Consider the following 27,104-nt stretch of genomic DNA (forward strand, 5'->3'; position numbering starts at 1 on the left):
GCTTAAATGCGACAGCCTCATGTCAGTAGATTTACTGGCATGTAAAAGAACTCCTGCGGGACAAAATTCCGGCACATCCGGCGACGCTGATATAACCTCTGCAGTTGCAAGCGTCGTTAAATAAAAAACATAACATAACATCCATGTTCGGTTCGGGATGTTCGGACTCATCACGATCCCCTTGATTTCCAGCCGTCACGGCTATGTTGATCCTCACTATGAACTGAAAAATACAAATTATATGAAGTAATGTTCTTTCGAGTGGCCTATTTATATGTCGATGTTGACACTCAGGTATGTATCTATGTAAGATAAAATTCTCCACAGAATGATATTGTTACTTAATTCTCAATAAGAGATTAAGGTACGTAACCGAGGGAATTATGTTCGCGGTCGTACCAAACGTTAATTGTTGATGTATTATAAACTAAATGCGTGTTGGCCTGCTATATCAATAAAGTTATGCCGTTCATTTTCAAGTTAAACAGGTGTTTTGTGATCCCATAAATGTTACAGTTTTGTTGAAGATTCAGAATGTACCTAAATTAGTTCTAAACATGTTTCTTTTCACTTCGTATTTACAGGATTTAAAGTTCACCGAGTTTACACTAATTAGCACATACTTAATAGATAATGATGTGTTTTGTTACGTATTATGTTGAAGGTATGTTTCTTAATTTTTTCATAGATCTTTATACTTGACCTAACTGTATTTATATCCTCATACTTTATTATAATATGTCATTAGTTTCCTCCGTTTACATTTTTATTTTATTTGCATAATTTACACTCTTAGCTTGTTTTCTGTAGTTACATTTATTTAAAATTATACCGTATTTTAAAAAGTTTATAACAAATAATTTAGGATAACAGTATTGTGACTGGGCAGGTTCAAGCTTCCTGGGAATCTGAAATATTTATAGAAAAGCACGACAGATAATCACATGAAATTAAAACGTATATGATATCCTAGACCTTTCACGTCAGAGGTAAAACAACATAAAGCGGCAAAGCATTGTCAATTTACTAGCCACATAGTGATTGGAATAGGGTATTGCGAAAGTAGGTCGTTATTTCTTTTATTTTTGGTACAAGTAACATTTCTTTAAGTATTTATTTATTTTGCCTTGTACCACCAATAAAAAAACACGTATGCTTTTAATTTTTTTAAAGTTATAAGTGGTTGTATGCAAGTACTTACGCGGTATTCCGAAACTCAATGAAATACCATTTCGGATTCCGTAATAAATTATGTACATCAATACACTGAATCTTGATCATATACACTTAGTTTTGTATCAATTAACGTCGAAAATGTACAAGTGACAACGAAATCAAAGCACTAAAACGTCAAACGCCATGCCTTTATTTCGCCTCCATCCGCCTCCACTCAGCGTTGCCAAACCTACCCATGCTCCGGCTTGTAACTGAAGATGGCTCTGGTATACTACGGTACTTGTGTTTCTGAGTAGCTACTAAGTTATAGTGTACGTTGGTCTTTAGTAAGGAAATATAATTAATTCTTTTCACACTAAAGTTGCCAGATTTAAAAAAAATGGAGTGATGACTCATTTGTTTATAACATTTTTTCACATCTAATAGGCACAAAATATTACGACAGCAATAATGGAATAAAACTAATATTACGTGAAAATGTAAGGTATTAAAAAATAAAGGTAAATGCAGAGACTGAACAAGATAACTTTTACGATGAAAGAGTAATGGAACGGAGAAAAATTCTCTTCGGCGCCGGGATTTGAACCCGGGTTTTCAGCTCTACGTGCTGATGCTTTATCCACTAAGCCACACCGGATACAACTCCGACGCCGGTTAGAATCGTCTCAGATTAAGCTCCAACTCTTGGGTTCCCTCTAGTGGCCGCCCTCTGCACTACGTCATAGATGTCTATGAACGCAGGACCGAAGTCCATACATGTGCTGAGGTGCACTCGATATGAGTGACTAGTTGGCCGGGATCCGACGGAATGAGCGCCGTCTTAAATCACGAAGTGATTTTACGCATATCATATATTATTTTAATTTAATGTACCGAAGTACATATGATATTTCCATGCAGATATTCTGCGTCATCATACGATGAAAGAGTAATGGAACGGAGAGAATTTTTCTCCGTTCCATTACTCTTTCATCGTATGATGGCGCAGAATATCTGCATGGAAATATCATATGTACTTCGGTACATTAAATTAAAATAATATAAGATAACTTTTATTTCGTAATCAGGCATTTTACCAATGAGGTACCGCAAACTTAAGCAATATATCTTTGCCAATGTTCTTTCCACATGTATGTGCGATGAAAATCGGAGGCACCTGAAAACTTCTTTGTTGATAAATTCTGTATTTTGAAGTTTCGTTATCTAAATTAGAGACAGATAACGACAGAATAGGGTTAGATTCGTTCTAAAGACGTGAGAAAAAACATTAAGTCGAATCATAAAGATAGTATGATGAAACATTTCTGTATAGCTATGCTGCATGGGCATTATGAAGACAGTTCTCAGGCAGGCAGTTTTCCTTTCCATGAGTGTACATCATTTTGAAAATATAAAATCTTGACTGAATAACCAACTGCTTATAGTCGCCTGTTCTACTAATATTTACGATCGTTTTCCGATAGAGCTCACAAATTTATCCTATAGAGAAGGAATGAATATTAATCAGAAAAAGAGAGTATTTGTAACACAAAGTTTTATTTTCCAATGGAATAGCCATAAGTTTAGCAAAAATTAAACTAAAAAAAAAACAACAAAAAATAACGACTTTCACCACGTTTCTAATACAAATAATTATTGAAATATCGCTATTGGACTTAAATCCTTCAGATGAAATGCCTGTTTGATAGAAGAAAGACAATAAAAAAGTGATGATGTTATTTTGTAACTCTTGAGTGTAGATGTTTATTACATCTGTGTGTGCATGGTTCTGTGCATGCAAGTGCGAGAGGTTGTACACATACCAGGAATCTGGATCTAAGTGAATGGATAATAGGCCTACAGTCGTATTCCTAATGACTACCCGATACTGCTAAAGATGCTCTGTACATTTCTATAGCAGATGATAACAATAAGCTAGTGCTGCTCATCGGAGTAACTACTACCGCGGAGAAATCGGAGATTACGAATATAACCCTCCACCGGTGATCTCCGGTACTACCGTAGGTGGAACAGGGGACATACAGAGGGATGCGGGGGTTCGGAGCGAAGCGACAGTTAGCTCAAGGACGACCGGCGTGTACGGACTGACGGTAGTTGTGAGTGGAATAAAATGGCACCAAATCGGATATCCGTTGCATGGAAATTCTTTAATTTAGTTGAAGGTAATAATAAAGTCGCACACTGTAAACTTCGTGGGCGAATTTACTCTAAGGGTGGTGGATCTTCGAGTTTGTTAGACCATTTGAAGCGATCGCACAATCGCGAACTTGATGAAAACAATTACGCAAAACATTTGATACGATTTATTTTTAAATTGTTTTAGTGCTATTGTTCCCAAAGGCTCACAGTCTATGAAAAAGTTTTGAAATTTCTCTAAAACGTAACTTTCGAGGCAATAAAATACATATGAAATATTGAAAAGACGACTTCAGTTATATTTTACTGTTTAGACAACTTGAGTTATATTTTACTGTTTGGATTAAAATATTTCTGAATGAAACTAAAGAAACATCTGGTAATAATATAATTACAATTATCCTTAAGTTGATATCCACTTATATTTTTATTACAAAGCAAGAGTGGCGCGTTTTAGAAGAGGCAGTTCAAATACTGACACCCTTTAACACAGTAATCACAATCCTGTCCGGTGAAGAATCTGAATAAATTATGTTGGACAGTAAACTTTAACCCATTGATAGCCCACGTTCCTTTTGTTTCATTCTGAAGCTCCTTTAATATATTTTACGTTAACTAAAGCGATTAGAATAATAATTGACAAACCCTGTTTGCGATTAAACGAGAGTTTCTAGGAGAATTAAAGTATAAATGTTTGCATTAGCTATTGAAAAGCTTTACTTCTGCGTTAGTTTTGCAGTTAGATTGAATGTTATTAATTTGATCAATGACATAAAACTAATACGGCTTTCCACATATACTATGAATTTCAAAACTAGAAAAAAAATCTGTCGGCTAACGTAGCACTTTAACCAACACAAAAAAAGAGCCGAAGAAAGAGAGAGAGATTAACATAAAAGAGAGATTAAACAACAACAAATTAGAACTTATTTTAAAACATACGCGGACGTCAGCGGGCTCTAATCACTACCTGATCTGATTAAAGGAATGCTCAGCGGAAAGTGTATGTCTGCGCCACAGCACATATACAACCTGCGCGGCATCAATCGGAGGTAACCGGAGGTCTCCGATTGAAAGCGCGCAAACAACTGCTCCGGAGAAAAACCTAATCATAAGCAGCACTACAAGAAGCTAATAAAATTTTCCCAGCAGCTCACATTTCTTAATGTTCCTTCCAGTTATGATGGATGTGGTGAAGACAGAAACTGAAGCCGACCCGTTGGCTATACAAACAAGTGATAACACTGATAGGAAAGAGAAGAAACCTTTATCAGAGGTAAATTGAAATTAATTACTATATATTGTCTGTATGCGACATTTATAGCATTATGTCACATGACATATAAAATTAGACATCTTGCCAATTAATACAGTATATGCAGAGACTTAATCAGACTGAATAAAACAAATTCTAGACTTCCTAGTTGTGCAAATCTAGTCTTTCAGGTGAAGCTCCCTGTAAAGCTGATTTGAATAATTTCAGGGAAAAAATTGTTCCTAGTTGTGTTTCGCATCATGTTACAAGCATGTTTCTTTGATATTATACTAAGTGTTTTGAGAAATGAACAGAGTACAGTACTTGATTTACTTTGTGGTATGGAACAAACTTTAATATAAGTTTCTTTTAATTGCATGCACATCAGTCTCATTTTTCTGACTTTTCTGTTTAGCCTTGACTTCCTTAAAAACAGTTCACCTATCGTCTGTTTTCAAAGCCTTCTGTCTCCATCTCTATAGCCCTGCCCTGCAAGATCATTCTGGACATCTCCAAGTCATCGTAGTTTAGAGTCTTCAGACTCTTTTTTGCCACCTAGTTTAGCATCTAATAATACTTTAGGGATATGGTTATTGTCCATCATTATTTGGTTCAGTGACTCCAATCTCCTAATTTTTATGTCAGTGGTAATATTATTAGCATTCTTGTATGAAGTTTGTAATTCTGAGTTTGTTCTGATTCTCAAAATCCCTTGTGTAGTCATGAATATTGTCTGTTGTTTTGATTGTACTCAAATGTTCGTTGTTAGGTTTACAAAGAATTGTTTTCAACAGGATGTACATGTTTTCAGCTTGTTAAAGCCTATTTACTGGAAAGGTCTCTTATTACAATTTAATGAGCTGAAACTAATTTTAAAGTAATGGATATGCTGTTAAAACTTGTATGTTTTGATGTGGATAAGTGCAAGTAATGTTAAGCAACTGTGGAAACATTACTTTAGTACTTTCACAAATTTTGTTGCAGCAACTAAATCCTGAAAAGCTTTTATTTCTAATCAGTTATAATATCTCTCCTGCAATACATGAGCATATCAGTGAAGCTACAGCTTATAATGCAGCGGTCACAATTTTACAATTTGTATGTTAAACCAAAAAGTGAAGTTTTTGCTAGTAAACTTACTGTAAGACACCAACTACAAGGTGAGTCAATCGACCAATATGTAGAAGCACTGATATTACTAGGAAAATATTGTAATTTCAAAACAGTAACAACTGAGCAAAACAGAGATCATTTTATACATGACTCATTCATTAGTGGCCTAAATTTTCATAAAATTAGTCTACGTCTTTTAGAGAGTTTAACGTTACCATTAGATAATGCTGTTACTCAGGCTAGATTATTAGAATTGGCCCTGCGTAATTCAGAAATGTTTGTGAACTCTTATTCATCTATTACTGCTACACATAATCTGGAAGAAAAACACTCTAAAGAGTGCTTCAGTTACAACAGATTCACGTTGCTATTTTTGTGGATATTTAAAACATTCATGTAAACAATGTCCTGCCAGAGATGCTGTTTGTAAGAACTGTAACAAGAAAGGTCATAACACTAGAGTATGTAAATCTCAGCAGAAGACTTCTACATCCATTTTAGTGGCTGCACCTTCATTGCTTTCTAAGGCTATTACAACACTTAAATTAAGTTATATTTAACAGAAGCTCTTGTCGATAAAGGAAGTTGTAACTACCATCGAAGATAATATTCCTTTCATTGTAGAAACGGATGCTTCTGATTTTGCTATAGCACCTACTTTATCACAGTTGAGACTACCAGTGGCATTTTTCTCAAGAAATCTTATGCGTACTGAACAAAAACACTATCATTGAGAAAGAAGTGTATGCAATTGGTGAAGCATTTCGAAAATGGAGACATTATCTCATAATGTCGGCATTTTAGGTTCATAACCGATCAAAAGTCTGAAGCTTTTATGTTTAATGACAAGACCTCTAATAAAATAAAAAAACGAGAACATTAGGAGATTGCAGCTTGAGCTATCTTGCTACCAGTATGACGTATTTTATCGTCCAGGGGAAGATGATATTGTTGCTGACATCTTTTCACGCATATCTTCTGGATGGATCTTATGAGAAACTGAAACCTCTACAAAATAATTTCTGCCATTCTGGAGTTACACGCTTCTGTCACTGGGTACTAAGTAAGAATTTACCTTGTTCACTTGAAGATATACAGTAAAGAAAATGACTGCTGTTTGCATTGTTTGTGCTGAGTTGAAGCCCCAATTTGTGAAAGCTGAGGGAAAATAAATAAAAGCAACAACTCCATTTTGAACGACTAAATATTGATTTCAAGGGGCCTCTTCCTTCAAAAACTAAAAACGTTACATCCTTACGATCATTGATGAATTGTCTGGATTTACATTTGCTTTTGCAAGCACAGATATAAAAATCTTCTACTTTTATACTATGCTTAAAGCAACACATTGCTATATTTGGTATGCCATCTTACATTCATTCAGATGGAGAGCCATCTCATATGTCTCATGAATTAAAGGTTTTTTTAAACAAATCATTGGATCGCAACCAGTCAAACAATGCCATATAATCCCCAAGGCAATGGACAAGTGAAAGGCTTAACAGCATAATATGACAGACAGTTTTACTTGCTTTTCATGATCGAAAGTTGCACATTTCAAAATGGGAAGTGGTCCTCCTCGATGCCATCCATTTCATTCAATCACTCTTGTGCTTCATTACAAACCAAACTCCACATGAACGCATGTTTAATCATTGTCGAAGGTCGTCTTTTGGATCGTCTTTGCCTTCTTGAACCCTGGATCAGTATTTCTAAAACGTGGTGATCATCCTAGCAAATTCAGTTTATTAATGGAGAAGCTAATCCGAATTATGCACATATTCATTATTCAGATGGAAAAGAGGACACTCAATAAGACTCCCATATGGACTCCATGACAGTCAGAGAATAGGTTAGTCATCTATTGATAGTTATAAAAAGGCATCTGACAATAAGGTATCTAGTCCTTTACAGGAATCCAGTGTATGTATACAACAAGATTCGATGGAACGAGTATCTCCTGCCAAGCAAAATATAGGATCAGAACGAAACAGAACTCTAACCCAGCATTTAACAATAAGATTTCAATTCCTTTACATGAGTGCAATCTAAGTAGGCTATATAACAAGATTTGACAGAACCAGAGCCTCCAGCCAACCACATTATAAGATCAGAACAAACCAGGATTCTTTCTATTCCAGCACAATAAGATATCCATCAAAGCTGCTCTATCTCTCTGCTGATTTAAATGGGATTATGTCACAAACTCTAAGGGGAGAAGAAGGTAGTGATAAATATTGTCTGTTGTTATGGTTGTATTCAAATTTCCGTTGTTATAGTTACAAACAATTGTTTTAAACAAGATATACATGTTTTCAACTTATTAAAGCCTATTTACTGTAAAGGTGAAGACAGTTTTTTGCTCTTTATGATCGAAAATGGGAAGTGGTGCTCCTCGATGCCCTCCATGATTATTTCACTTTGATCATAGACATGTCCAAAAATTTTCCATAATATCTTCCTTTCCCTGGTATTTAGAATATATTGTGTTTGCAAGTTCCAAAAAATAAGAGTTCGTTTGATAATTGTCTTATAAATTCTCACTTTAACTTTTCTGGATTTACGAGAGTGTGCTGAAAACTAATGCATCCTAATTTTTATGTGAAAAGTTTTATAGCTATTTGAGTGAAACAAAATTGATAACTTGCTACAACCTTACTGTTCATACCTGTAGTTTTATTTTCCACATAATCACCTTGGTGATGAATGCACTTCTCCTAATGAGTGACCAGTTTCTTGATACCATCTCTGTAGAATGTTTCACTTTGATGATGAACCCACAGTCTCACTTCTGTCTGCACTGCATCGCCATAATCAAAGAGAAGTCCCTCAGGTGTTCTTTAAGTTTTGGGAACAGATGAAAATCTGATGGCGCCAGGTTGGGATTATGTGGAGGATGATCAACAACAACGAAACCAAGACACTGAATGTGTTCTATTGCATTGCACTGATGTGCGGACGAGCGTTATCATGCTGTAGGAGGGGCTGCTTCATATCTGGACGAACTCTTCGAATTCATGCTTTCAGCTTTTTAGGGTTTCACAATACCGTACAGAATTAATGGTAGTGCCTTTAGGCATGAATTCCATATGCACCTCAGCTTGAATATCCCAAAAGACTGTAAGCATGAGTTTGTCTGCTGATGGCACAGCCTTGAACTTTTTGGGTGCAGGTGATCCTTTGTGGCAGAACTGCATTGATGACCTCTTGTTTTCAGGATCGAAGTGGTGTGCTCTGCTTTCGTCATCTGTGACAGTGTTCTTTAAGAATTCATCGCCTTCTCGTTCATAGCGCAGAAGCAACTGATGGCAAATGTCCAATCTCTTCTGTTTCATGTGAGGAAGGAGCATTTGAGGTATCCATCATGCGCAAATTTTCCGGAATCCCAGTTCTGCAATTATCACCTGTACACACTCCCTTGATATGCCACATTAGATTGACAGGTGTTCCTTTTATGCAATGATTCGCTGTAATGAGTTCATTGACATGGTTCTGATGGGCGTCATCAGGTGCAGTGGTCTTCCACTGCGTTCTTTGTCACACAAGTTGAGAGTTGTACCAGGTTCATTACGAGCACAAGCAGACCAACATCGCACAGTACTGATGTCGACACAATGATCATAATAAACAGCCTTCAGTCTGCGATGAATGTCTATCGGGGCACATTTTCTGCTGTTAAAAACTCGATCACAGCACACTACTTCAGATGTCCCGACATGGCGCTGGTACACACCGCCATGTTTCAGGCTATAACTCAGAGCTCTCTCTCTACTGACAGAGATACGAAACTTGGGTCACTGAAAGCTGAAATACAATGTATTATCACTAATATTTTTAACTATATTCACAGCGACAAAAAAAAAATTGGAGGCATACTTTACCCTCGTATGTCTGGCTGTCATAATTCCATCCAATGCACTAGTTACCAGCTGCAGTTTTATCCTTAATCTCTATTAATATGTCATTATTATCTCTAACTGTTGAGCCAAGGTACCTAAAACAGGGAACTTTCTCAAAAAATGTATCATTTAGAACAATAGTATTTATAACATCATTTGTTTTGGTTTTGGTTTTAATCAAAATTCTTACTACAAGGCATTGTTAAACAGGTAAAGTAATATTAAAATTGAACCTCAATTATTCGAAAGCTATATAAATCGAAGTTTTTGCCATTCTCGTTTAATTTCATTTATTGAGATTCTGCTGCATGAATTTATGGACCAGCGATTGTGTTATGTATGGAAATAAGGTTCATATAAATGCAAATGTAATGTCAAATAAACAAAAACAATAAAATAATGTTATAACTGAAAGAGCTTAAAGAATCTTTTGCTACAGTGCTAATTTTTTACACATTGAGTTGGCATGCGGTGAAAGATTAATTAATTAAATTTGGAAGTACTGTAATCTATTATTATCTCACCAAGGCTCTCGCGCAAATAAAAAGGCATACTAGAATTCGCCTATACAAAACCTTGGCGAGACCTGTATCTTGTTACGGCAGTGAGGCATGGATACTGAGGAAGAAAGACGAAAGCAGAATAACGGCTAATGAAATTAAATTTATGAGATATACAGCGGGATATGCGAAATGGGATCACAAACGCAATGAAGATGTAATGGGAGAATTACAACTAGAACCTGTAATTAATCACGTAAAACATTATCAGAACAACTGGATAAATCATCTGCATCGCATGCATAGAGATAGAATCACAAAAGTCATGCTCCACTATCGTCCAAACGGGAAGAGATCTCTCGGTCGTCCAAAGAAGCACTGGATTTAAAATTCAACTGTGAGATCGTAACAGGCCATTTGACCTAATACTTAAAGGGAAGAAGAAGAATGAAGAATTTGAAGCCATAGTGACTATCTCACAATATCACAAAAATTAAATTTATCTTAATCAACCTTTTTATCTCCATCTTGTTGTGAGCATAAATGTTTCCGTAACTGCTGAAGGATGCAATTATGAAGTAATGAATCCACCTTTCTCCTCCTTCCCTCCCGAATTACACACACACACATCAAATCATTATTATGGCCGTTTTATCCATCTTTTGAGGCTTTGTCCCCATTTTAGTTTTAGCTAGTTATTTTATTAACAGCTTCTCATCTATTCTACATCAAGCACTGATATATGCAGAACCATTGTAGCCTGTAACACTTGAAATCAGATTCATAAGAGCAAGTATAAATTACTGTTTATGATTTTTCTGTGTTCTCCAGGAAGTGAACTTCTTTAATCTGCACTTGACTCAGATAAAAAAGGAATACGTGGACCACAGCTATGATCTCACACCAGAGATGACATTGGATGATACTCAAGTGCCAGTAAATTTCACCTTTGTGAAGTGTGAAGCTGAGGTGAGTGACATGTTACCGGCTAGTCTGGAGGCAGTTTTATAATTTACTTTCTGTGTACAGCTGTAAAAACTGTATTATTTTCTGATGTATAAGGGTGCCATTAACATTTTCACAGTACGTTTGTTAATTGTTTCCTTCTTCTGAATTATACCAAATATGTTGTTAATTAACTTTTACTGGAAGCAAGTAAAGAGTTAGGTTTGGAAGTAAATCCCAAAAAGACAAAGTATATGATTATTTCTCGTGACGAGAATATTGTACGAAATGGAAATATAAAAATTGGAAATTTATTTTTTAAAGAGGTGGAGAAGTTCAAATATGTGGGAGCAACAGTAACAAATATTAATGATACTCGGGAGGAAATTAAACACAGGATAAATATGGGAAATGCCTGTTATTATTCGGTTGAGAAACTTTTACATCCAGTCTACTGTCGAAACATCTGAAAGTTAGAATTTATAAAACAGTTATATTACCGGTTGTTCTTTATGGTTGTGAAACTTGGGCTCTCACTTTGAGAGAGGAACACAGATTAAGGGTGTTTGAGAATAAGGTGCTTAGGAAAATATTTGGGGCTAAGAGGGATGAAGTTACAGGAAAATGGAGAAAGTTACACAACACAGAACTGCACGCATTGTATTCTTCACCTGACATAATTAGGAATATTAAATCCAGACGTTTGAGATGGGCAGGGCATGTAGCATGTATGGGCGAATACAGAAATGGATATAGAGTATTAGTTGGGAGACCGGAGGGAAAAAGACCTTTAGGGAGGCCGAGACGTAGATGGGAAGATAATATTAAAATGGATTTGAGGGAGGTGGGATATGATGATAGAGACTGGATTAATCTTGCTCAGGATGGGGACCAATGGCAGGATTATGTGAGGGCGGCAATGAACCTCCGGGTTGCTTAAAAGCCAGTAAGTAAGTAAGTATGTTGTTAATTAATGCTGAGTTCTTGAAAATAAAGCCATTCACTCTGTTGCTTTCCAGTATTTTTCGCACAGTGGGTTTAAAGGAAAAGCCTGGACATTGCTGAAGATGATTCTGACCCATTTTTTCTTGAAGACTGCACAGTAGACAAAGTGGTGAAGAAATAACTCCAATTTTGTTCAAGTATTTTGACAAACAGTATTCGATTTCAATTTTTAGATTTGAAAAATTTTAATCTCAATATTTATATTATTTAATGCAATGTACTGGAAAAGATGCTATACTTGGAGACACAATTTCATATTTAATTTACAAACTATCTGAAGCTGCAGAAGTTCCTACGCTTTTTCATTGAAGAAATAACTTGTCTTTTTATGAGAAAAGTTATAATTTTTCTCGATGCTTAGTTAACTCACTGTTTTTATATTTTTAACATGATCTACAAAGGTTTCTACAACCAGATGTCAGCGGTATTATATCTTAGGTTGTGTAATCTGATCTCGTGACTCAATTGAGTAACAGGTTTTATAAGTTATTTTGCAAAATATCCTCATTGTCTGCACACAAAATTAGAGATAATTTCGTTTTCGTGTACTTTCCTTAACATGTTACCCTTAACATTAATACAGTAAAAAATAAAATTAACAAGGTTAGCATTTAACAAACTTGAATTTAGCAACAATAATACATGAAAAGAGATACATTAACTTTAAGACTCCCCGCGGTGACTAAGTGGTCAGACCTCCAGCCTGTTACACAGCTGGCCTGGATTCGAGTCCCGGTCAGGTCTGGGATTTTTCATTGAAAAATCCATGGTGACACTTGTGGCGGACAAGGTCGCAGTTGGGGTTTTTCTTGCTGTTCTCCCTTTTCCATCACCTTTTCTCCATTTTGTTATCGTTCCATAGCTTTTTCCGAATGTCAGCTGGTGATGCAAGGAGGGGGCTGGCCTAGGGACGAGAGGGTTGCCTGTTCGAAACCTGAGTATGCAGCGAACCTTAGTATAGTCAGTCAGTGCAAGTTTGGGAATGCACCTAGCTTGAGGGTTAGTGCAATAAATCATAACAGGTCGCAGTGCTGGGCCATAGTGTCCCCCTCCAGTAAATTTCATTCCATTCCAACTTTAAGACGTGTCTATAATTATATTTCTATTGTTTAAATATTTTAAGTTTCTTTTCACTGGATTACAGTTTGGTTTGGATAACTAGTTGCAACTGAGAGATCTTTGTAGATGACGATCAAAGCTTGAACAGTATACAGTTACTGTAAAACAGTATTTGAGACATTACCAGTATTTTCGTTGAAGATGAATACCACAAGCATTAATTCTCAGTACACAAAATAAATTACTTTTGAGATTATGGGGAAGAAAGTTTTTGACAGTGGACTCACACTGAAACAACAAATTAATGGCGATGTTACTGTGTCTAAAATGTATTAATGATTGACAGTGAAAAACGTAAACATAAACATTCAATAAATCACATAAAATATGTAACTCATTATTATGCCTCTGTGTTCTCCAGGAAGGGAAAGAATTAGAGCTTCATGTGAAAGGGTATAAATTCGGAAAGTATGGACCACATCGCCCATATTGTATTCTCCTTGTTATCCTTATATCCCCGTTGTCCTTGTATTCCCACTGTTCTCCCTCTATTCCTTTGTATTGTCATTGTTCTCGCATTCCCCTTGATCTCCTTATAATCCTCTTGTGCTCCTTGTATTCCCCTTCTTCTCTTTGTATTCCCTTTGTTCTCTTTATATTCCCCTTCTTGACTTAGCACTACGTCTTTGTCCTCACTAGGTAAGGGGTGGGGGGTAAGTTTGGAGTGGGCTAACACATAGAAATGCAAACCCTCTTTTATTTCCATTGTTCTCCTTCCATCCCCTTGTTCTCATTGTACTTTTCTACTCTTTGAATTCCCCTTCTTCTTCTTGTTCTCCTTGTATTCCATTCCTACTCCTTGAATTCTCTTTGTTCTTGTTCTTCTATTCCTCTTGAACTTCTTGAATTCCCTTGTTCTTATATACCCCTTCTTGACGTAGAACTAGGTCTTGTCCAGGCTGGTAAAGGCTGGTTCACAATAAACCGGTAATGGAAACGACAACGAGAACGGAAATATTGTTAAAATGTATTTAAATGTGAGCATTCACAATTAACGAGAAGCTTGCTGGAGTCTGGGAACTGGAACGTGAAGGTTGGCCCAGTTTTAACTTTGCCATTCTTTTTTCTGATCACAGCATACTAGATTCATTTTGTTGCCATCAAAAAGCTATACTTTGTTGAAAGGAGGCCATGACATATTTCTTCTTCATCCAGAAATTCAGTAGAATCATTTTCAATATATGCAACACGTATATGTGACCAGACTACCACCAGAATTTAATTCTTAAATATTCCATGCCAATAAATTTTGAAGTTGCTTACCCTGTGTTCATGTTGCTGGCCTGTAGCTACTCATGAGTTATTTATGTATAACTGATAGTGGTGTTCTACCATTGTCAGTTATACACAAATAACTTCGAATGCGTAATATCAACATAACATATCGTTATTAACATACATATCGCTATGCATAGCCGTTTCCATTTTCGGTTTATTGTGAATAAAATATCTTCATGTTCACGTCCTCCAGACCGCTACTCGCTCTCGTTCTGGTTCTCGTTCCCGGTTTATTGTGGATCAGCTTTAACTTGAGAATTGACTAACACATTAAAATGCAACTTCTCTGTTTTATTCCCTTTGTTCTCCCTGCATTCCTCTTGTACATCTTGAATTCTTGTTCTCCTTTGTAGTTCTCTTCTATCCCTTAAATTCCCCTTGTTCTGCTTGTAGTCCTCTTGTACTCCTTGAATTTTCCTTGTTCTCCTTGTATTCCTCTTATAGTCCTTGTATTGTTCTTGTGTTAGATAAATGAAGCTGTTACGGTAAAATTTAATTTACACTTTTCTGTAGGGTATGAGGAAATAAGCGCATAAATGAGAAAAATGTGTAACTTAAGTGATATTTAATGACATTTGAAGACACTGTGGGAAGAACGAGTTAAGTCAATTTAGTAAAAATTTCACAAGAGAGATTCAGAACTTCATGGCTTAGAAACCATAAAAATGCTTCCTTAAGGCCACTATTTGATGTTAAATTTTGTGATCATGCATTGAAATCCTTTGACTTTGATTTAGGTCAATTCCACTAAATTAGTCACCAAGGAATGAAATGATGGTGAATTGCCTTACTAAAATTTATACTTTTACTCAGTGAGATTGTGAGATACAGGCCCTGAGTTCAAGTTTCCAGTATAGGTCTAGTTGCTGAGCTCAGATTCTTCTATATAACCATTCTATTCACTCTCTTTTCCAGGAAGAATCTTGTGACTTGGACACATTGAAGGAGGACCTGAAGCTGGAAGTAACAGCAGAGGAGGATGACATTTTGACCGAAAGGTGAGTGTGGTGTGCGAGTGTTCATTTCGTACTTTAATTGCTTCATTATGATGGTCACTACATATTACGAAAATACGTAATGTGTTATTGTTATGGCAGTTTTTACCTCTTGTTTATCGCTCATTGTTCATATGAATGGTTCAATATATTTTAATACCGAAATGACATAAAATGGTTTCATTTATTAATACCACGACTGTAACATCGCAACTACTTTCATTATTGCTTCGTAAGTATTCTCAAAATCGTTTACTACTACAGTTCCTGTTTTATTTCCTTAGGAACCTGCTTTCATCTTCTGTCCTTGATTTGTTTATGATCATCATCTTTGTCTTCCAACCATCTTTACTTTGTTTCTCCACTCAATGTTTAGCGTGTTCATTATAACTCTATCTTACTGCCACTTTACCGGAAGAATGAAAAAATAGTGTAATTATTCCCATATATAAAACAGGAGATAAACAAAATGTTGAAAACTATAGAGGGATTAGTATCCTCAACACACGTTATAAGATATTTAGTAGGATTTTAAATGAAAAATTAAAAAAAAAACATGCTGAAACTTTCTTTCTGGAGTGTTAAAATGTCTTTAGAAAAGGAAGATCATGTGTAGATCCATTATTTGCTATCAAACTATTGTTAAAAAAAAGAAGAGAATTTAATTTAGAAACCCATATAGCTTTTATTGATTTTGTGAAAGCTTTTGATAAAGTCCGAAGAGACCTTTTATTACAAGACAAAAATATTCCAAATTTGCTATTACAAAATATAATAGAAATCTACACAGACAGCAAAATAAGTGTCAAAATAAATAACTGTATATCCGAAAGAAAACTAGTTAATAATGGAGTTCAACAAGGTTGCCCACTATCATCAACTTTATTTAATATTTATATGAATGAAATTATTTTAAAATGGAACCAAATCTACACATCAGGAATCAAAATACCCAGTGCTCTAACATTAAATACCTTACTCTATGCCAATGATCAAGTCATAATTTCCAATTCAGAGGATAATTTACAAAGAGAATTATATACATTAAATAAAATATTAAAAGGTTTTGGGATGGTAATTTCAGCACAAAAATCAAAAGTAATGGCATTTTTAGGACAAGACCCAGTCAGAAGTAAGATAATACACAATAACCAATGCCTCGAACAAGTACAAAATTTCAATTATCTGGGTTGTGAAATATCTTATCAAAATGAAAAAGATGTGAACAAAAAAATTACCAAATTTACACAAATTCTAGGAATAATAAATAATACATTAGACAATTAGTTTAAATGTTCAGGTCCATAATTCCTTGTCAGCATATTTTATTAATTGTGAATTGATACCATGTCTCAATTACTTTCATTTATCTTTATTGCTTCATATATTTTTATGGTTGTTACAAATCAGGTCCAATATAATGTTCCAGTGTGCTCTGTTGAGCGCTATCATTGTATTGTTTAAAACAACTTTATGTATGCAGTGGAGGGGGAAGGAACTGGCCACCCTACCCATTACATCCTGGTTTAGTTGCCTCACAAGTGATGCCTTATTGGTGTCACTTATGAGGTTCTAACCTGTCTTCGGACAGTTGACTAAACAACAAGTTTAATGTGTTCATACTATAATGTTAAAATTTACTTTTCATCCGTACTCGGTCATTATGTTAATTCTTATATAAATTTCTTCATGCAATCCTAACATGAAAACACGCTTGTTATAACGCTATAAATCGTGAACAATTGCCTGAATTTTGGCACTAGTGCCAGAAAAGGTTACCTAGTAACTAGTATTCAATGGTGTCATCACCACCTTCACAACACAATTTTATACAATGTAGCTGTAAGAAAAAGCTTAAAAAAAACAATGACTTAGAAACGGTTACTTAGCAACCATGCAATACATTATGTCATATCCAGTACTCATGTCTCTACTGCGTCATAACATTACACTTTGTAAATTTATACCTGACATAATTAGGAACATTAAATCCAGACGTTTGAGATGGGCAGGGCATGTAGCACGTATGGGCGAATCCAGAAATGCATATAGAGTGTTAGTTGGGAGGCTGGAGGGAAAAAGACCTTTAGGGAGGCCGAGACGTAGATGGGAAGATAATATTAAAATGGATTTGAGGGAGGTGGGATATGATGATAGAGAATGGATTAATCTTGCTCAGGATAGGGACCAATGGCGGACTTATTTGAGGTCGGCAATGAACCTCTGGGTTCCTTAAAAGCCAGTAAGTATGTAGTGGTACATAGTTTAATGCTAGAATTGCATAAAACGTTGTTTGTGACACGTATATAATCTTCATATAACTCGTGAGAATTAGCGCACTCGCGGCTGCCATATAATTATTAAGATTATATACTAGTTGCATAAATTACTATTTCGGTACCTTTAGTTTCTGTAAACAAAAAAAAAATAATATATATAATATTGTTTTGTACTCCATGATTATAAACATACTTTATCGTTAGTGAAAATCGTGCATAAAAAGTCGCACATTATTGTACCAGAGCTGTAAAATGTTACAATGCCAACTAAAACGTCATGGCTTCTATCATGACGGCATAACTTAGGTCATCAAGTTAACAATTTGCCGTGCTATGATAATTATGTAATACATTATATTGTCATAGCAATCTTGTTCTTTATAAACAAAGATATAACTACCCATCATTACAAATGTTATGTTATTTCTTTATTAGTTGTTTTATAATGCTGTTGTACAAAAAACAATGTATGAAACACGTTTATAATGTTTTACAGTTATTGGATTCATCAGAATTACGAAAATAGCTTCACTCATTCCCTAAACATTGACTTGTGCCTTAAAGTGTAACATTATAAACTTGTCTCGTAATATACCTACTAATCTACTTTCGTTTCTGTGGAATTTCTCCTCACACTTGTAAAGAACATCTTCCTCAAGTCATCCATTCTCTCTTCACATCCTACATATTTCTTTGGTCTCTTTCCTGGTTATTTCGTGTTTTTCTGAAGTTGATCTAGTTTTCTTAGCAGTCTATTTATTCTAATAGTTCTGTTTCTGTTTTCAATGGATTTCTTACATTTCAATCAAACCACTCATTCTGCACTTTGGATTTTACCATGCCATAACTTCTGCAGCAATACAAATTTCTACTTTATTAGATAAGTATCATTGTTCTTCCAGATTACCTCCTAAGGCACATTTTTCTTCTCATTGTTTCCTTGTATGGAACTCTAATATTCATTCAAGTTCCCACCTATGCTATATCTGATACGACAGAATTACTGGAGGTGTTCGGTTGCAGCAGAGCAGTCTTGACTGTGAAGTGGTTCAAATTGCTGTGAGCATGTTTGCTCCTGACATCAATTATTTTAGAACTGTCTTGCGTGTACGTATATGATTCATTCGTTTGTAAATGAGGTCGTCTGGTGAGCTCCATGTTTTCAGATGAATATTCTTATGAAGCCATGTGGTACTGCCGTAACAGATTTCTGGGGTATGGCAAAATCGCAGTCTATCACCATTTTCGTTGAAGATTTCAATGCAGATTCTATTTACCATTTGGGGTCACATGTTCTTAGCCAGTTTTGAAGTCATATCTTCCGTAATTGAGGACTGTTTTTGCAAAACTTGCTAACTGCAAAATTTGCAAAATTGAGATTTTGATGGATTCGCTAACATAAGGCAGGCCTCTATATGATGTTCAAAGCATCTTAGTAAAATTGGGTTATTTCTCTTTATTGTAGTGTCAGAAAGTGTGATCGTTTTTTCAAAACTTGCTTTCTGCTATAAGTTAGACATATAGCAAAACTTGCTTACTATAGTGTTTTCTCTCCTATAAAATTTAGTTTTTTCAGTTAGCAAGTTTTGCAAAAACTGTCTCAATTACTATAGCATCATGTTTGAGAATTATTCGGTATATTCCATACAGATGGTTATAAATTTAATGTGTGATTAATTGAACTTCCTCTTCAGAAAGTATGTACGTGTACACATGTTGTAAGTTAGTATTTTTTTTTTCCTCTGAATCGCAGATACAAAATTCATTTTGTTGACTTGTACAAAGTTTTAAAATATAAATTTTAATTTTGTTTTGTATTAGAAGTCCTGTAGTAAAGGTTCTACTTTCATTACTGCCGCTATAACATTCTGTAATCCTCTTGAATGATGATTATGGACCCTTTCCATGTTATTTATTGTATTTGTGCAATTATAATATTCTATGTACTTGATTCTAAGATCAAATGTTTTAATGTTGCCATTCTAAATAAACTTTATACTTTCTGTGAAAATTGAAAGCAATCATCTTTTTGTCTTGCTGCCCTACTACTACAATTTATTAATTTTTTATACATAATTCCGACTGTTTCCTCTGGGCTTCCCAACGAACATTGTTTTTGCAGGTGTAGGGTTGTCAGCACGATGCTTAAACCTCCAACCTGAAGGGCCAGGGCCTCTTCCTTGGGGCATCATGTATTCTCCTTATCTCTCCTGGTTTGGTGAGATTTGCTGATTGCGCAGACAGGATCACTCTCTCTGTATAACTTCTCAGTAGTAGCACCTGTTTGGCATCAGTGTAACTCACAAGGCTGCAGCCGTTAACTCTCGTTTTTTCTGGACTTTGGGAGAGATTCTCAGAATTGTTCAGTAGTTTTATTTGTACATGCTTTATATTTCTCTGTGTTTAGTCTGCTCTTCTACTTTCCTTTATATAAGTTCGTATTTAACTATTTCTTCTTGTGCATATGTATTGTCTTTAATGCCATTTCACTTTCTATGACAAACACTGCCATAGGATAACATTGCTCTGTTCAGAATGTCATGTCATGTAAGAATTAATACATGTTGTGGTGTAATATCTCTCATGCCACGCAACTTTTCTTTCAGATCACCTCTGTATATTTTTTTCGGATGCAGAATCATCTTGTATTACTAGCTCAATGTAAAACTATGTAGCCCATTAAAGAATGCATGTTAATTTGGATAGCCGTATAAATTATTACACAGTCCCAGTAATTCAGTCTACGTAATGTGTTTCTCATCCAAGTCAGTGGCGAGTTATTTCAGCAATGGGAAATAGAGTACGGATACAACTTCTCTTTGCAGTGCAGAAAGAGGGCTTGAAATATGCTGTTGATTGGAATGTTTGAATATGATTCCCTTGACAGTTCTGTATACCCATGAATGCTTATTTCTTTTCATTTTACCACTTTGACAGTTCTTTACAGACGATCGATTTTCATTACAGCATTGCAGTTAACCATGAGTGTAGTATATCATCAAAATGCGACAGATTTGCACATGAAGATCACGTGACAGAAGCCCAGAATCCCAAGAGTGTTGTTTACCCTGAGAAGCTAGGATGTGAAACGTCTGTTGACAGCTGTATATACAACACACATTGCAGTTCAAAAGACAATTATTTGAAAACGCAATATTGCAGTCAGAGTGTCGAGAGTTCAAATTGCAGTGATACAGACCGTAGTTCTGTCAAGACGTGTAATATGTGCGGTAAGGCATTCACAACGTCCCAGTCTCTGAAGCGTCATCTCCTAATTCACACCTGGAATAGGCCATTCAAGTGCGATGTTTGTGGAAAGTGTTTCACGCAATCTGGGAATCTGAACAAGCATGCACGCTTGCACACAGGCGAGAAACCTTTCAAATGTGATGTCTGTGGAAAGTGTTTTTCTCGTTCCGAACATCTTAAAAGGCATGTACGTCTACACACTGGCGAGAGGGAATTCAAATGTGAGATCTGTGGAAAGTGTTTCACGCAAAAGGAATATGTAAAACTGCACGAACAACTGCACACAGCCGAGAGGCGTTTCAAATGCAACGTGTGTGGGAAGTGTTTCACGCAGTCGGGGACTCTGAAAAAGCACGCACGCCTCCACACAGGCGAGAGAGCATTCAAATGTGATGTCTGTGGAAAGTCTTTCTCGCAGTTGGAACATCTCAAAAGACACGCGCGCCTACACACCGGCGAAAAGGCATTTAAATGTGAGGTCTGTGGAAAGTGTTTCACGCAAAAGGAATATCTGAAAGTGCATAAACGACTACACACAGGCGAGACGCCTTTTAAATGCGGGGTATGTGGAAAATGTTTCACGCAAAAGGATTATATGAAACTGCATGCACAAGTTCACACTGGCGAGAGGCCTTTCAAATGCCTTGTGTGTGGAAAGTGTTTTACACAGTCTGGGAATCTAAATAAGCATGTTCGCGTACACACAGGCGAGAGAGCATTCAAATGCGATATCTGTGGAAAATCTTTCTCTCAATCGGACCATCTTAAAAGGCACGCACGCGTACACACTGGCGAGAGGGCATTCAAATGCGACGTGTGTGGGAAGTGTTTCACACAAAAAGAATACCTGAAAGTGCATAAACAATTGCACACTGGCGAGATGCCTTTCAAATGCGACGTGTGTGGGAAGTGTTTTCCACTTAAGGAACGTCTGAAAAAACACAAAAGCCGTCACACACAGGGGACAGGTGTTTCGAATGCAACATAACATGTGGGGGACGTGCAGTGCGGCATACAGGGAAGAAGTCTGTCGAGTGCGATATTTGTAAAAGACATTTCTTACACTCGGGACATCTCACCTGCACACGTGGCTATTTACATGTGGAAAGTGCTTCTCGAAATCAAGAAGTTTCAAAATGCAATGACCCCGGTACACTGGTGAGTTACCATTCAAATACAACATGTGTTGGAAATTTTTTCCCGGATAAAGTCAATTCAAAACGGATTCATGGCAGGTACAAACGAAAAGCCATTCTGATGCGATATTTGTGAAAAATGTTTCTGGACATCTCGAAAGGTTTCCACACTGATGAGTGGCCGTACAAATGTAATGTTTGCGGAAAGTGTTTCTTAGAAGGGTACTGATGCATGATTTTCTAAATTCTAGTTAGGAACATTGTTTGCTGCAGAGAATTAAGTCCCTTTACACTTGGATGTGGCTGTGCGAATTCAATGTTAGTGTTCATAATGGCTGATTAATATTATTAAAGAAGCACAACATCTGTATATCCGTTTGAGAAGTCAAAATGAGAACGCTGTAACGTGACAGGAGTCCACACTTGTGAAGTAACGGTTAGAGCTTCTGGCCGCGAAACCAGGTGGCCCGGGTTCGAATCGCAATCGGAGCAAGTTACCTGATTGAGGTTTTTTCTGGGGTTTTCTCTCAACCCAATATGAGCAAATGCTGGGTACTTAGCGGTGCTGGACCCCGGACTCATTTCACGTGCATAATCACCTTCATCCCATTCAGACGCTAAATAACCTGAGATGTTGATACAGCGTCGTAAAATAACCTACTAAAAATGACAGGATGTCTATCAGTAAGGAAAGTAACCAAAAAAATAATAATTTAAGGAGTTGGTAACGAAATTACGCATATCGTCTGCTTTGCTTATTTTGTCTTGGTACAGTTGTCTGAGCTGTACTGGTCGGTAGTCAGCAGTTGCATATGTGAATGTAATGTAGTCTACAAGGCTGGAAGAGAAGTTGGCTGCGCGTCCGTTGAAATGAAAATTAGAGAACGAACCTAATGATAGCTCTTCAGATGACTGAAATGTGTTTTTTTTTTTTTTTTTTTTTTTTTTTGTACAGAAAACAAAATCATTAACCTTATTTCTCCTGTGTGTCATGTAACGTCTCGTGCGTAGTTTTCTAAAAGATGAGACACTCTTCCCATTGAGATTATCACTATCCCTGGGTCGCTGTGCATAGACATCATTCTTTACAAAATCCTGAATGAAGAAATCGGGTGGCATCAAGTCTGGAGAATTTAGATGCCTCCAGTTGATGTCGAATGTAATTCATGAATTCCTTTTTCTCATTAAAGTGATGCACCATCCTGATGGGATACCATGCCCCTGCTTATGTGGTATGAAAACCAAATCTGGAGAAATTTTTTTATTATGGTTTATTTAACGACGCTCGCAACTGCAGAGGTTAAGTCAGCATTGCCGGTGTGCTGGAATTTTTGTCCCGCAGGAGTTCTTTTACATGCCAGTAAATCTACTGACGTCCACACCTGTGGAGTAACGGTTAGCGCGTCCAGCCGCGAAACCAGGTGGCCCGGGTTCGATTCCCGGTCGGGGCAAGTTACCTGGTTGAAGTTTTTTCCGGGGTTTTCCCTCAACCCAATGTGAGCAAATGCTGGGTAACTTTCGGTGTTGGACCCCGGATTCATTTCACCAGCATTATCACCATCTCATTCCTAAGCTAAATAACCTGAGCTGTTGATAAAGCGTCATAAAATAACCTACTAAAAATCTACTGACATGAGCCTGTCGCATTTAAACACTTAAATGCCATCGACCTAGGCCGCAACATCGAGCATAGAAGCAAATCTGGAGATCCACATCACATAATGTCTGGACACATTGTATGCAGTAGGAGTAGAGTTTCAGGTAATGTTGATAAGTTGTGTATGACATACCACCCTCTGCAGAGAGTTGTTTTAAGACTTTCCTTTGGACTTCCTGTCATACCAGTGCTGACAACAGCTCAGATTTCCAGGACACTTCTATGATAATCTCCAGTGTATGGCATGTTAACAGATACACTTTCTTCAGAGGACCGATACAGTTTTCTTTTACTTGGTTATTTAACGATGCTGCATCAACTACGAGGTTATTTAATGTCGATGGGATTGGTGATAGCGAGATGATATTTGGCTAGATGAGGCCGACGATTCGCCATAGATTACCTGACATTTGCCTTATGGTTGGGAAGAACCCCGGAAGAAACCCATCCTGGTAATCAGCCCAAGCACAACTCCAGATCGACAGACAAGCACCTTAGCTGACTGAGCTACACCAGTGGCTGATATAGATTCATTAGGTCTAGTTCTTGATGATTAATGATGATGACTTTCTTCAGACATTCGGTTCCATAACCGTAACAACTTGTATTCGGAGCTCTGAATAATATAATATAAATTTAGCTTCCCTTATGAAAAGGTTGCCAGATTTGACAAAGCTTATTACATATAATTTGGAAACACACCTAAAAGGCAAAATGATATACATCTCAAACGGTTAGGCAATCGAATATACAAAATGTCAGAAAAATTTACACTTAAATAGCGTTTGTGCTCATTTACAGTTAAGAAAGGGGGGGGGGGAAATATCATCAAATAGGTTAGAAGGATTTGAATCCCATATACCGTGAGAAAAATAATAATGGTTAAAATGATGTTGAACTGATGTCACACATTCAAATTTTTCAAACAGCAACACATATGTACCTAGTTGCATTGGAGTGAATGGCGTTTTGTTTATTCAGTTGTTGTTAAGCGGTAATCTGATTTCTTTTCTTCGTAAAAAGAGTGATACAAAACTGCCGTCTTTCACGTCATATTGGAACTAAAATAAGTACTCCTGATATAATTCTGATAACAATTATATTTAATGTCCTGCCACACACACTAGATAGTACCTAGTTACAGATTATCTGCCTTGCTTTAAACAGAAATTGACATCTCAAAACAGTAGCTTCAGTGCTTCACAAACTTCAGTTTTTCTGCTTTTCTTGGAATCAAGTAATATAATATTACAATAACAGCTTTCCAATCGTAATGCTGCCGTTTGAGAGTCCCTGTATCAAATAAACTTCAAATAAATATATGTGTCTAATACTTTGCTTATATCACTGTGTGGGGCCTTAGATTTTGCAGCTACTACGGAATAAAATGCTAGTAATAGTGCTGTTATAACATCTTCATAATTTGCTTGATGTAATTTTTCTTATTAGTGCCCTTCTCATTATTATTATTATTATTATTATTATTATTATTATTTCTTTTTGTGGAGGGAGGTTACATGTAAATGTATGTGGAATGAGAATGTGTGGAAATTGCAACACTTTCACGGCATATTAAAGCAGTGGATATATCCAGTAAATGCCGTATATTTTGTGGTTTACATTGTGTCCGTGTGAGTGTGTGTAATGTGTGTGGAATCTAGTTGCCTTATACCACATTGAAATGAGTCTGAAATAATAGTGAATTTGGAAATTTAAACCTACTTCATAGGCCTACTGAAAAACATTAAAAGACTATTAAATAAATTATGATCATTATATAGTGGTGAATTTTGCAGTTTTCCTTATGCTTGTCAATTACTACATTGGTGGCTAACTTAGTACGTTGAAATGTCTGGAGAAATTCGGCTTTTACTCTTTTTTGTTATTGTATATTATCTTTAGTATTTTATTTAGATCCAATTTTTACTTGTCATATGTTTAATGGGTTTTATTGTTGCTTATTTATTTGCTTTTAAATTATTTTATTTGTAAGTTTTTACGCTATCTGTATGTTCAAAATTGAGTATTTACAAAGATCATTTTGAGAAGAATTCTTTAATGATTGTAATCCTGTCCTTTATAGGACCTTTCATTATTCGTGTTTGATTTTATGGTACTTTTAACTGTTTTGGTTGAGATTTTGTATAGTTAACTTACCAATGGAATAACATAAAAATAATAAACATAGCTTAGTTATGTCATTTGGTAATAATATGATATGCTCAAGTGTGATGACTTAATAATAAGGCACACTCATAATATGAAACGTCCCTAATCATGGAATCTTGAATATAGTTACGTATTTACTTAATATTCGATACACTTAGTGCAAAGCCATTCGTCTTAGATGAACGTAGACTGAGCGAATCAACAAACTTTTTACTATTTAAACATTGAGCATAACATGCTTATTTAACAATCGTATAAATTATTTTAATAAATATTTGTGATTGCCTCCGTGATCTGTTGGTCAGCGTGCTGGCTTACAGATCTGGAGGTCCCAGGTTGGATTGCCTGGCTCGGCTCTCGTGAATTTTTCTTGAAGAAGAAAAATTACCTGGGTGTCTAGAGTCTTGAGAATTAGATAAAATAACGAACTATACTCCTTGTATGGAGAGCAACCCTTGTCGCATGTTATTCAGATTAAGAGACTCAAATGGGCAGGTCATCTAATTAGGATGGAAGAATATCGAGTCCCAAAGAAGGTATTTTCAGGAGATTTCGGAGGAGGAAGGCTGGTGGGAAGACCACGTAACAGATGGGAAGATGGTGTATGTCAGGATGCACTACAAATCCTCAAAATCCTGAATTGGAGAGTTGCATCACAAGATCGACAAATTTGGTGGAGTGCAACTGGGGAGGCCATGACCTGAAAATGGGCCGACACGTCATAGAAGAAAAAGAAGTCTAGAGTCTGGAAGTTTGTATGAATGTGAGTGTGCCGGGTTAATATTAATTAACCAATAATCAAAAATATAAAATACATCAGGGCCTGTCGCTGGACAGTAACCCGAACACAAGTTTCAGCGTCACATTGTTGACAAATAACTCCATCTGTTAACATAACCATAAAGCATCTAATAGATTCTATAGAGTTACCAACAACGAGAAAAAAAAAAATTTGTATATGTCTCCTATGTACACTTAGCGGCAAAAAGAATGGGCCGGCCGACAATTTATAAGTTCAAGAGACATAACATTGCGCATGCTCGTCTCGTCAAAGCCGTAGTTCACTAGGTGACACATATTAAACCATTTAAATTTGCTGTATTTTGTTTAAGAGTCTAAAATATGTAATAAAATCGAATGGCGGGTTGATTCTAGATACACCAGGGCCCTTGAAGAGTGAAATACTGTAATAA

The 27,104-nt window shown here is 36.2% G+C and overlaps 1 protein-coding gene across 6 annotated transcripts in view; it reads left to right on the plus strand.

Annotated features, from left to right (window-relative positions):
• The first annotated feature begins 211 nt into the window (after window positions 1-211).
• The window catches only part of LOC138710249 (zinc finger protein ZFP2-like), a 59,574-nt gene continuing 32,681 nt past the window's right edge, over window positions 212-27,104 (plus strand). The window contains exons 1-5 of one of the 6 annotated variants that reach the window (XM_069840946.1): window positions 212-294; window positions 4,491-4,588; window positions 10,911-11,048; window positions 15,342-15,424; window positions 20,668-22,104. In XM_069840946.1, coding sequence (XP_069697047.1) covers window positions 4,493-4,588; window positions 10,911-11,048; window positions 15,342-15,424; window positions 20,668-21,937 — 1,587 coding nt within the window. In that variant the 5' untranslated portion in view covers window positions 212-294; window positions 4,491-4,492 and the 3' untranslated portion in view covers window positions 21,938-22,104. Of the gene's footprint in view, window positions 295-3,050; window positions 3,339-4,490; window positions 4,589-10,910; window positions 11,049-15,341; window positions 15,425-19,822; window positions 20,616-20,667; window positions 22,108-27,104 lie in introns of those variants that run through there. The other 5 variants (XM_069840945.1, XM_069840951.1, XM_069840950.1 and 2 more) reach the window with 5 other exon arrangements.

The sequence above is a fragment of the Periplaneta americana genome, chromosome 12 (genome assembly GCF_040183065.1).
Source record: "Periplaneta americana isolate PAMFEO1 chromosome 12, P.americana_PAMFEO1_priV1, whole genome shotgun sequence".
NCBI lineage: Eukaryota > Metazoa > Arthropoda > Insecta > Blattodea > Blattidae > Periplaneta > Periplaneta americana.